The 13,769-nt window shown below is 37.2% G+C and overlaps 1 protein-coding gene across 1 annotated transcript in view; it reads right to left on the bottom strand.

Annotated features, from left to right (window-relative positions):
* The window catches only part of SMARCC1 (SWI/SNF related BAF chromatin remodeling complex subunit C1), a 183,885-nt gene that overhangs the window by 126,651 nt on the left and 43,465 nt on the right, over window positions 1-13,769 (bottom strand). Inside the window, exons 7-8 of the mRNA XM_007446140.1 lie at window positions 7,214-7,283; window positions 3,834-3,909 (exon numbers count right to left, since the gene is read on the bottom strand). Coding sequence (XP_007446202.1) covers window positions 3,834-3,909; window positions 7,214-7,283 — 146 coding nt within the window. The remainder of the gene's footprint in view (window positions 1-3,833; window positions 3,910-7,213; window positions 7,284-13,769) is intronic.

Genomic DNA, 13,769 nt, shown 5'->3' on the forward strand with positions numbered 1-13,769 from the left:
AAAAAAAAAAAAAAAGCTTTTGCATAGTAAAGGAAACCATAAGCAAAATGAAAAGACAACCCACAGAATGGGAGAAAAAAATCTGCAAGTGAAGTGACCGACAAGGGATTAATCTCCAAAATATACAAACAGCTCACGTAGCTCTATGTCAAAAAAAAAAAAGCCCAAAAAATGGGCAGAAGATCTAAATAGACATTTCTCCAAAGAAGGCATTCAGATGGACAAAAAGCACATGAAAAGATGTTCAACATCACTAATTATCAGAGAAATGCAAATCAAAACTATAATGAGGTATCACCTCACACGAGTCAGAAAGGCCATCATCAAAAAATCTACAAACAGGGCTTCCCTGGTGGCACAGTGGTTGGGAGTCCGCCTGCTGATGCAGGGGACACGGGTTCATGCCCCAGTCTGGGAGGATCCCACGTGCCGCGGAGCAGCTGGGCCTGTGAGCCTTGGCCACTGGGCCTGGGCGTCCGGAGCCTGTGCTCCGCAACGGGAGAGGCCACAGCAGTGGGAGGCCCACGTACTGCAAAAAAAAAAAAAAAAAAAAAAAAATCTATGAACAATAAATGCTGGAGAGGATGTGGAGAAAAGGGAACCCTCCTACATGGTGGGTAGGAATGTAAATTGGTACAGCCACAGTACAGAACAGTATGGAGGTTCCTTAAGAAACTAGAAATAGAACTACCATATGATCTAGCAATCCCACTCCTGGGCATATATCCAGAGAAAACCATAATTCGAAAAGATATATGTACCCCAATATTCATTGCAGCACTATTCACAACAGCCAGGACATGGAAGCAATGAAATGTTCACTGACCGAGAAATGGATAAAGAAGATGTGGTACATACACACAACGGAATACTACGCAGCCATAAAAAAGAATGAAATAATGCCATTCACAGCAACATGGATGGATCTAGAGATTTTCATACTGAGTGAAGTAAGTCAGAGAGAAAGACAAACAGATCATATGATATCACTTATATGTGGGATCTAAAAAAATGGTACAAATGAACCTATTCAGAAATAGAGTCACAGATGTAGAAAACAAACTTATGGTTACCAAGGGGAAAGTGGGGGGGATAAATTGGGAGATTGGTATTGACATATACACACTACTATATATAAAACAGAAAACTAATAAGAACCTACTGTATAGCACAGGGAACTTTACTCAATACTCTGTAATGACCTATACGGGAACAGAGTCTAAAAAGAGTAGATATATGTCTATGTATAAATGATTCACTTTGCTGTACAGCTGAAACTAACACAACATTGTAAATCAACAATACTCCAATAAAAATTAATTTAAAAAATTACTGGGTCAAGTGGCAACACTGGAATATGGATAGTAGACTAAAATATTGTGTCAATGTTAAATTTAATGAACTTGATTACTGCGCTTATGTATGAGAATTTCTTATTCCTAGTAAACACACACTTACTGGAGTAAAGGCCCATTATATATGCATCTTTATCTCAAATGATTCAGAAAAAAACATATTTATAAACAGATATAGACTATAAATGATAAATCAAAATGGGAGTGAAATGGTAACAGGCAAATCTAGATAAAGGGTATACAGGTATGCCATGTACTATTCTTTTTCTTGCAACTTTTCTCTAAGTTTGAAGTTATTTCCAAATAAAGTGCTTTAAAAAAAAAAGAATAATTTTGGTTAATCCCATTTTCCTCATATGGAATCTAAAGCTCAAAGGCTGTCTTTCTGAAAGTCACACAATTAGAAATAGGTTGAACCAGGTCTAAAATATAACATTTTGATCCAATTTAAGTGCTCCTCACATGATATAAAAGTCAATAAAAATCATGTAAAATCACCCATGGAAAGGAGCAGAGCTCCCTGTAAAAATACTGATTCCGGGACTGGCATGGGAAAATTACAAAGGAGTTTGGGGGGCTTCCCTGGTGGCACAGTGGTTAAGAATCTGCCTGCCAATGCAGGGGACACGGGTTCAAGCCGTGGTCTGGGAAGATCCCACATGCCGTGGAGCAACTAAGCCTGTGCAACACAACCACTGAGCCTGCGCTCTAGAGCCCGCGAGCCACAACTGCTGAAGCCCGTGCACCTGGAGCCCGAGGAGAAGCCCACACACTGCAACAAAAAGTAGCCCCCACTCACCGCAACTAGAGAAAGCCTGCGCACAGCAACGAAGACCCAACACAGCCAAAAATAAACAAAAATTAAATAAATTAATTTTTTAAAAAAAAGGATTTTGGAACATCTTTTTGTGCCAGAAAGTAGGAGATATGCAAAAATGCATCAAATAATGCCAAAAGGTCACAGGAGGCGGCTTAAAGGCGTTCCCACTGGCCAAATTTAGATAACTCATCAAAATGAAGAATGGTAGTAATGTCACTGCTTTGTGAATGCATAGACCACAGACACACATAAAGGGAGAAGGGAAAGCTTGTCCCTGCTGCAAAATGCCAACTGCAAGCACAGATGGAATGGATAGAATTAGAAAAGCACCAGTAATAACTTAATTCAGTCACAGAAATTATTAATGGATGAGCAAACCTCCAGACACAAATTCAATGAAGAAAAGTATATTTGTGTAGTCTCAAAGTATTTCCCTATAAAATATTTTAAATGTCAATGAGAAAAATGGTAATGTTACAGTGGGAAAACCAGGCAGACAGTACCTTCACAAATGATCAAAGTATGAGCCATAATGGGAAAAATGGATAATATGAGGCTGCCAATATGATGCACTGAGAAGGACACAATATTAGTTATGGAGTACTGCAGCCAAAAATACATAGCCTGAATATAAGAAGAAGGAAATACACGAACTAGAATTCAGGGACATTCTAGAACAACAACAACTGACCTATATACTTCTAAAATGCCAATGTCATAGAAGAAAAAAGAAGGGCTGAAAGTTCCAGATTAAAGTAGACTAAAGAGATGTGACAAGTAAATGCAGTGTGTGATCCTGAACTGGATCCTGGATCAGGGGAAAAACTAAGTATAAAGCTTATTATATCAGTGGGACAACTGGTGAAGATGTAATATGGGCCCTGTATCAGGTAATAAATTATTTCAATAATTAACAACAGGGGAGACTTCTCTGGTGGTGCAGTGGTTAAGACTCTGCGCTCCCAATGCAGGGGGCGCGGTTTCAATGCCTGGCCAGGGAACTAGATCCCACACGCATGCCGCTAACTAAGAGTTTGCATTCCACAACTAAGAAGCTCACATGCCGCAACTAAGGAGCCCATAGGCCACAAATGAGGAGTCCACCTGCTGCAACTAAGGACCCTGAGTGCTGCAACTAAGGAGCCCACGAGCCACAACTAAGCCCTGGTGCAACCAAATAAAAATGAATATATAAATATTTTTTAAAAATCATAACAATGGGAATCTGTAATGAGTATAAAACAGTACTTTGTTTTGTATTATTCCTGCACTTTCAAAATTATTTCCATGTTAAAAGTTGAAACCATTATAATAGAAATGATTAGTAAGAGAAGTCTGTATCATAATAAAAGCCACGAAGGCACTGCTTCCAGCCTTCCTAAATGACATCATCAACGATGTTCAACTCCACTCCTAACACTCTCAACTTTCTCAAACCACAATCTAACTTTCCTTTGGGGTCTCCTCAAACAACACTGCAGATATCTGATCTAAGACCTGGATAATGAGGTCTTCATGACCATAGGTATCTCTTAATAGTATGACAAGAAAGGAAGAATCATCATTCTGTATCTCTTTAAAACACTGCTGTTGAGAACAGCTAAGAAGGGCTATTAAGTTATGTAACAATAAATTTTATTTTAAAAAGGATCTTTCACCTTCCATGGCTTTTCTGGAATTGGTGGATCTTCAATTTCCACATCAACATCATTACTATGGACCCAAGTATCATAGCTGTAAAGAAAATGAAAAAAGGAAAAACAAATTAGAACCCAAATTCATTCATGGAAAAGACTTTGATCAAGAGGTAAAAATACATTTTTAAAATGCTATTAGGATCCAGTAATAGCAAATTATCACATACTTTTGTCTCTAACACTCTGACAAGAAGTCTCTTCTGCAGAGGTCTACAGTAACCTTCACGTCGTAAAACCCAAAGTTTAAAAGCCTCAGTCCACAGAATTTCAACATGTTGATCACTCCTCAAAGCATTTCCCTTATTTGTCCTCTAAGACAGTACTATCATCTGGCATTCCTTCTAGTCACAAGCCTCTCTCTTCAATCTCCACTGCCAGTTTCTCCTCTCCTCCCAAACCTCTTCAACACTGGAAGGCCCCAAGTTTCAGTTTTTGGAACAATCCTCTGATCTATTCATCCTCTTGATGATCAACTCATGCAGTTCTATGCCTTCAAACATATACTGATGACTTGAAATCTCATACCTGCCCTATTCTCTGAATTCTGCACTCATAAATTCAACTGCCAATTCCACATCTCTCATTACATGTCTAATAAAGCTTTCAAACCCAATACTGATACACTCAAAATTCAACATATAATGCCATCTCAATGCCAACAATGTGATCTAGCCAATCATCTTCCTCTCAGGAAATGCCAATTCCACTTTTCCAGTTGTTCTGGCCAAAATACTTGCAAGATATCCTTGACTTCAATCTCAATTACATCCTATAATCAAACTATCAACAACTTCTACCACTTCCACCTTCAAAATATGTTTAGGACCTATATAACTTCCATGTTGACCCAAAGGCCCTGGGAGTCCATTTTTCACATAGCAACCAGAGAAATCCTTTAAAAAACTAAGTCAGTCCACATCACTCACTGTTCAAAACCTTCCAGCTCCCACCGAACTCAGAGTTAAAAGTCAAAATCCGTACAGTGGTTTGCCAAGGCTTCATGATCTGGTCCTATGACCTCATCTCCTAGTACTCTCCCCCACTCATGTTTTATTCGACCCACATGGGCTTTAGTGGTATGCTTTGACTATCAGATGGTGGCCACATCATGCCCTTTACATATGCTCCTCATTACCCAGATATCCATCTAGCTCACTCCCTCCTATCTTCACATGTCTTTGCTCAATGGTTCTCTTATCAGTGAAATCCAGCTCACTGATATAAATCACTCCCCCTACTCCACAATTTTGAAATAAGCATAAAATTACCTATCAAATTAAAACTTTATCAATGCTCCTATACTGGCCCATAAATTATTATAAAGCTAAGTGATATCTAAATGAAATATAAGTATAGTAACAAGCACTGGCTTCCTTTAGCCACTTCTCAGAAGTCAGCTGAAAAGCATTTGGAACAAGTACAGCTCAATACACCTATTAACAGCACTCTGGTAAGTTTTCTAGGAACATTTAAACATGAGCTGGAGAAAAAAAGTTCCTTTGCCAATTAATTAACTATTCCAGGTAAAGACTGCAATGGTGAGTAAAAAAAATTAAAAACCTTATATTCTTTAAGTCTTGACAAGAAAATGTTACAATAAGAAGTGAGGGCACAAACTATAGTTAAGAAAGTGAACTAACAAGGCCCCTTGAGAAGGCAGGACATGAGTCAGCCATTATAGTTTATTTGATACATAAACAAAAGGCTAGCAAACAAGCTAACATGTCTTATAACGTGTTACTATAAAATTCATTTCAATCCTATACTTTATGTAGTTTGTCATAAATTTGAGTTTCCACCGAAGTGTTTCAAAGGCAAGCTGAGTTCCTGTAATAGTTCCTATGATAATGAAAAGTTTGTTTTAATAGTGCCATGAATACCTAAAGCCTCGAAATAAGAAATGTTCTCTAGAACGTATTTACTTAAATATTACTAATTTTAAAAAATGTTAGTTCATATAAAGTGGTCAATTATGGTTCAAAAAAGGTTGATAAGCAAGCTGACTTGATTTGGTTCTAATTAAGTCAACTTGTATGAAAACTGTAAATATATTCTTAAAAATCTGAAGATATCTAAAGACATATTTCTTCCTCAAAAAATATATTTATAAGTAAAATAAAGTCACTCAAATACATTAACTTCAAAACAACACATAACCAGACATTATATGTCTCCTGATGAAGAACACACACCTATGCAAGTCTTGTTCCTTCCCTAAACTGAAATAGATAATGATCAACTCCAGAGAATGGAGAAACATGTTCAAATACACCACAGTGATGCCATAAAAAATTCCACACTGTGGTAAACTCTGCAGGACAAACAACCTGGTTTCTTAAGTAATACACTGTAAGGCGGGGTGGGTTTCCCCACAGGGAGAACTTATAAACTGAAAAATACTTAAAAACATATCAACTAATCACAAGATGTGTTTAAATTCTAATTCCAACAAATACCAATCTTATCAATCAATCAAATATATCATATGACAACAATGACTTGATATTTGACATTAAGGAATTCTGTTAAAGTTTTTAGGTTTGACAGTGGTATTGTGATTATTTTTTTTTAATGAGTCCTTATCTTTCAGAAATACATACTGAAATATTTATTATTGAAATATTGAAATGATATGTTTGGGATTTGCTTCCAATAATATGGTAAGGCTAGAAGTGGATGTGGATGCAAATGAAAGAAGACTGGTCTGACATGAAAAACCCACAACGGAGAGTCTCTCCATTTGAAAATAGTGAAATGAACACTTAAACAGCTCTACCGTAGGTTTAAGAAGATGAAGTATATGAAAGGTTATCCTTATTCCTAAACGCCCCCTATGCAGGCATAATTTTAATTATACAATAACCACCATTTTCACTGACACTTGTTCTTGTTTATAATATTCTTTATGCACATTTAGATACTGAAACACTGTATGAGTTATGATATATACTTCATTTTAGACATAAAATAATTTCATCCATAATAGAACGGCATAGGTTATTTTAAAATAAATAAAACTAACCAGTCATAAAATACCCAGAAGAAAAATTCATTTCTTAAAGGAAACAAATCTAAATTAGCAGTCTATTACCATACTGAAGGACTGTTTTGGCAAACACAGCAAACATATCAGTTTAAGATAAATAAAGCCTGTGACTTCACTGAACTCCGTAACTTAATAAATAAGGAAGTCAGTAAGAGAATACTCAAAAGAAGTGAGTTCAATGACTGAAACAAATCAACAAAATTGTCGCTATTCAGAAAGCGAAACTATATATAAATAACTCTGGCTTGCACTGACAAAACTCTTTATACCAGATGTAAGGACATATCAACATTACCTGTCTGGGTAAAACCCCCAATGCACTAACACCTGCTTGTCTTTTCTCATCACAGGTCTCAACCACTCTTCTGAAAGGGAAAAAGAAAAAACTTTAGTCAATCTGACAAAACAAATGAATAAACTATTACTTAGACTTAACTTTTACCTAGAGTTTTTGGTTTGCTAGTAAGCTCCTCCCAAAAATCCTTCCTCCTAATTGAATGTTATCTGCCATACTAAGGGGAAGTTTTTCAGCTGTGTATTCAGACTTACTAGATCCTAGGCATATTATCCACCACTCCTGACAAAACCAACTGTCTACTTTAGTATTTAAAATACTCTCCCCTCCCATCCACCTGCCTATTTGTCTCCAGATCCATCCAAATCAGTATCACTATATTCTTTACTGCCTCATTTCCCATACAGAACCTCTCCTCCCTTTTTCTGTGAAGCTCTGCAATTACTACACATCGTTCAAGGTGTAAGTCATGCTTCATCTCCTTGATGAAAGTTTTACCAACTATTCTTTTTCCTCCAGATCCACTTTCTCTGGTGTCCTATAGCACTTTAGAGTGCTACATCAAAGGTTTTAACAGTAATACTATTTTTATTATTCTTTAATAACTTCCTATCTGTTAATATAGTCCTCCCAACAAGAGTGTAAACAATATGATCACATAATGTAGATATTTTGATTTCAAGTTTCCTTACCAAAGATAGGTGCAAATTTATATAATCACATGATTCTTGTTGATTTAATCACAGTTGAATCACATCTCCATTTCAGTACTTATGATTCCTTTGGTAGTCTAAATTTAGCTTAGAAAACTTGTTTCTAGTACTAAAAGGGAAATGATGAGGTAAGCCCCTTGAAGCTCACATAATAGCAAAATAGAAAAACTAAGTGAAATCAGCCAAGTAAAATTGGCTTCTCATTGCCAATTTCAACATGAAATAGCCCCACCTTCACTGACTAAAGCCATGAAGGCCACATGCCTATGCCCTTTTTTAAGTATCCAACTGCTCACCTTACTATCTTGAAAGAAATCAGGCCCTGTCCCTTAACCTGATACCCCAAGATGGCCAAGGAAAAAGTGAAAAGGCCAGTGGGCCTTTCAGAACTCGCTCTGTAATAAATAAAATATACTGAGACTCTCTAGTAAGAGCTGTCTTTTACATAGAATACAAAATCTATCTCAAAGGTTGTGCAGCTTTAGGAGGTAAAGAAAAAAGGATATCTATCCTTTCTACAGCTGACTTTTATAAAGATTGTGACAATGACTGTCTTTGAAAATTTTCCCAGTAGCAGAAATAACTAAAAGTTAGAGATGTGAATTCACACTATTCCCGGAAATGACAATAAGTTACACAGAATCAGTATAAAAAAACTTAATTTTACAAGTAAAATTCAGTCCAAACTCAGAATATATAAACAGCTCTTGCAACTAACAATAAAAAGACAAATAATCCAACAAAAAATAGGAAAAGGACCTGAATAGACATTTCTCCAAAGAAGATATACAAATGTCCAAAAAGCACATGCAAAGATACTTGGAATTCATTAACAATTAGAGAAATGCAAATCAAAATCACAAAGAGATACTGACACTCACTAGAAAGCCTAATATTAAAAACCAGGAAATAAAAAGTGTTGATGAGGATGTAGCAAAATTGGTATCTTCATACAATGCTGATGGGACTGTAAAATGGTACAACCACTTTGGGAAACAGGTTGGCAGTATCTCAAAATGTTTAACATAGAGTTGCCAGTATGACTCAGCAATTCATTGTCTAGGTATAAACATAAGAGAATTGGAAACATAAGTCCACACAATAACTTGTACATAAACATAATGTCATTATTATTATAAATAAATGTCCATCAACTTTCCATTGGCTAAACAAAAGGTAGTATATTCATACAATGGAATGTTATTTGACCATAAAAGGAAATAACACACAGGAAGTGATGTCAGCAAAGTGGCAAACAGGAAGGCTCAGACTTTGTTCCACCAGAGACAACGTAACAATATACCATTCAGAAAGCCTGGAAACCAATTAATAAGTCGCACTACCCCAGGGAAGCTCGAAGTCGAGAACAGCTGCATTGAAACAGTAGGAAAAGTCATTTCATATCAACCGCAATTACAATTCCAGCAGAGCTCTGCCAGCAGAGCTCAGCAGGATCACGAGGAAAAGCTCAGCTCTCAGCTTCTCCCTTGGGCTGAAAAGAAGAACGGATGTGTGTTCAACGTTCCTACTTTTCAGGGGGCTGCCAAGGGACTAGTTTGTCTCACCTGACTTGGAACACTAATGGAATTGGCATATTTTGGATGTGTGGTGGTCACAGAGAAGAAAAAAGAGCTCATAGGTTTACTGTAGCACCAGAGAAACACAGTGCCACAGATGGCTGGCTCAGCTTGCTGTGATGAGGAGAAAGCACACAGAACCCAACTTCTTCCTTGGCAGGGAAAAATTAGAGGGCTTTTAGGTGGGCTGCCCAAGGGACAGGTTTCTGTCTTAACTAACTCAGAGTGCTGATGGGGAACCAGCATACTCTGGAAGCCTGGGCACCCCAGAGATCAAAGAGGGTTCACTCAGTGGCTTGTTGCAGCAACAGTAAACTTGTGGTACAGCAGACAGACACTAGAGAGAGCAAGAGATTATAAATTCCTGAAAGAGGAGCCAGCAAACCTCTCTGAGAAATTACATACTCAAGCCCAGAAACTGTTTGAGGGATGCCAGGATCTCAAGCTGAGCTGACTGGTGAAGGTCTTCCCCTGTACAAAGCCAGACCATAAAGACTGGGAGATGTGGCTGTTTTTTCAAACGCACAAAACAAACAAAGCAGAAGGGAATTCCATGGTGGTGCAGTGGTTAAGAATCCGCCTGCCAATGCAAGGAACACGGGTTCAAGCCCTGGTCCAGGAAGATCCCACATGCCATGGAGCAGCTAAGCCCATGTGCTACAACTATTGAGGCTGCACTCTAGAGCCCACGAGCCACAACTACCAAGCCCGCGTGCCACAAACACTGAAGCTCGTGCACCTACAGCCGTGCTCCGCAACCAGAGAAGCCACCACAACGAGAAGCCCATGCACTGCAATGAAGACCCAACGCAGCCAACAAACAAATAAATAAATAAACACAGCAGAAAATAACAAGACACAGAAAGAGAAAGGGAAAATGGCCCAATCCAAGGAATAAAATGAATCTCAAAAGTCAACCCTAAAAAAACAAAGATCTATGGATTACCTGACAACTTCAAAATAACCATTTTAAAGAGGCTCAAGGTACTACAAGAGAACACAGTTAAACAACTAAACAAAATTAGGAAAACAATATATGAACAATATTAAGAACATCAACAAACAGACTGAAACTATAAAAAAGAACCAAACAGAAATTCTGGAGTTGAAGAATATAATAACAAAACTGAAAAATTCTCTAGAGGGGTTCAACATCAGACCTGGCCAATCAGAAGAAATAAAAAGCAAACTCAAACACTGGTCATTTGAAGATACATGTATATGTATAACTTAATCACTTTTCTGTATACCTGAAACTAACACAACATTGTTAATCACCTATACTCCAATATAAAATAAAAAATTTTAAAAACCTGGCCATTTAAAATTATCAAGTCAGATGAACAAGAAAAAAGAATTACGAACAGATAAGAAAACCAAAAGGACTTATCTGTCCATCTAAATAATTTATTTTGAACAAGATTTAGTCTGTTTTCCTCTTCTAAACAGTATGTCAATTTTTAAGAATTCTCTTCATTTATTTTCTTCTCTGAGGAACTACATATTCCTTCTGCTAAAACCAGTAATTCAACCTATGTTCTTAAACCAAGCCCTTTATCCCTACCAGGTCTCAACTCAACTATGTACTTCAATTTACTTTTGCTCTGCCCAGAAATACACTGTAAAGCCACCACTGAAAGACAAAACCCAAACCGTCTGGTGGGTGCCATCCTCCACTTTCTTTTCCCTGCCATAAATCCTGGAAAACCAGCGATATTCCACCAACTCTATAACTTGCTCTCATTTCCAAGTTACTGAAATTTCATTCCCAAATTATTTCCTGACTGACCAAATGCCCTGTCTTAGGCTTCACTTTGATTTCTTTGTAGAAAAATTCTATTGCCCACCTCATTTGTTCGGAAATGCTTTCCTTTCCTTATTTTCCCTTGACTGTTAAGATATGGACCATCCTGGTTTGCCACCTATCTCCTTTACTCTCCTGATATATGAATTTATCCCATCCAATGATTAACATACCCCCTCACTCAGCAATTTAATTCAGAGCTTCCCAATGGGTCCTGTTCTCTCTCCACGTACCTGATATCCCAGAAATCAGCTCCCAGGAAAATTTTCCTACTACAGCCATAGTTACACGCTTCTCTTCACCAAAATCATCAAAATTTGTCTACCCTCTCCCTCATTCACCAAATAAAAACAAGCCTCTTTAAACCAGACACAGGTCCTCTCACCTACCCACTTATTTCCCACTATCTAAGACACAAAGCCAAACTTTGCCATTTGCTTTTCCTCAAATTTCATTAATTTATTGCCTCTATGCTTTTGCTTAATTTGTACCCCCTTCTAGCATGCCATACTCAAAATATTACTAATATTTTAAATGTCACCTTTTATTTTAAACTTAACTAATCTTCATAAAAGGTATACTGCATTTGCAAGGGTTTTACAACATGGTTTGTAATGTGTTGTGGCTGGTATTGTTATCATCTGCACACTTATCTAAAATAGTACCTGTACGGAGCCCAACACAGAGCTTTGTTGAGAGTCAACATTTACCTGACAGCCAGTTATTCTAAGGTAAATCCTATAGTGTGAAGAATCATATTTTACATTAAAAAATAACTTCCAATATATTAAAATTAAAATTTAAATGCTATCTCCTAATAACTCTACTACTAATAGCAATACCAAGCAAGCATTAGTATATAGTAATCGAGGCTGTACTAAACAAAGGAGAAAAACAAAACCAGCATGAATAAGGAATCATTAAGTATCTAGATGTAACAATTACAGTTCACACCTTTTGTTAAAAGGCAATTTTTTTTTTCAAAAAGTTCACAAGCTACACGTTTTATACCAGCCTTATTAGTGAAAAAGAGTCAGCCAGCAACAGAAGGCTATCATAAACAGCTATTCACCACCTCCATCTAGTGGAAACCAATTGCTATTACCTAACAGGATAAAATCTGAGAAACCACCAATTAAACACTGAAGGCAGAGTGAAGTTTCACACTTTATAAAAGCATCATAATCATAGAGCTAAAATTATGACTGTTACAAATAAAATCAAGCTTTCAGCATCAAAACTGATGATGAAAAGACTTAAATGTCACAGATAAAACTGTACAACTCTTAGAAGAAAAGACAGTTATAAAACTTTATGACACTGGATTAGCCAACAGTTTCTTAGGTTTGACACCAAACACACAAGCAAGCTAGCAACCAACCAACCAACCAACCTAACCTCTTACAACTGTTTGTAATATCTGTTGGATCTGTAGTGATGTCCCCCTTCCATTCTTGACATTATTCTTTCTCTTTTTCTCGTTTATTTGCAGCACGACTTTAACAGCCTTATTAGTTTTTTCTGAGAACCATTTCTGAGATTGCTGATCACCTTGCTATTGTATATTTTCTACTCCATAAACCTTTGCACTTATCTTTACTATTTATTTCCTTCTTCCTTTAGGTTTAACTTGCTGTTGTTTTCTAATTTATTGAGATAAATTTCTTATGGACCATTGATTTTTCAGTCTTTCTTTTTTCCTAATATATGCATTTAAAGATATAAATTTCCCTCTGGGCACAGCTTCAGCTGCATCCTACAAAATTTAACGTTCTCGCACTTTATTATTCACTTCATAATTATTCAGCTCCAAAAATATTCTATTTCTATTGTAATTTCTTCTTTGACCCAAGGATTATATGGCAATATATTTCTTAATTTTCAAGCATCAGGGATTATCTCGTAATCTTTTTGTTACTGACTTCTAGCAAAACTGCACTGGTCAGGAAAAAACACTCAGCATGAGGTAATTAGCCATTCAAATCTGATATAATTTGGCTTCTTATATAGATGTCCTACACGGATATGTTGTGTTTACAAGAAGACTTGATCCCTATAAGAGATCTATTTCTCAATCTAAATTAATTAACCTTGTTCGTTAATTCATAGTTTGTTTCCCAATTTTCCAACCCTTGAAAGAATGGTTAGCACAAATCTGTTTCCATAGATCTAATGAACTCTGGCCAATGACAAAATCAACTTTTATGATAGCACAGTTGGAGATCAGAATCTGAACCATTATAAATTCACCAAACTAAAATACTGCTGAGGGCTTCCCTGGTGGCACAGTGGTTGAGAGTCTGCCTGCCGATGCAGGGGACGTGGGTTCGTGTCCTGGTCCGGGAAGATCCCATGTGCCGCGGAGCGGCTGGACCAGTGAGCCATGGCCGCTGAGCCTGCGTGTCTGGAGCCTGTGCTCCGCAACGGGAGAGGCCACAACAGTGAGAGGCCCGCATACAGCA

The sequence above is a fragment of the Lipotes vexillifer genome, unplaced genomic scaffold (genome assembly GCF_000442215.2).
Source record: "Lipotes vexillifer unplaced genomic scaffold, Lipotes_vexillifer_v1.1 scaffold491, whole genome shotgun sequence".
Lineage (NCBI taxonomy): Eukaryota > Metazoa > Chordata > Mammalia > Artiodactyla > Lipotidae > Lipotes > Lipotes vexillifer.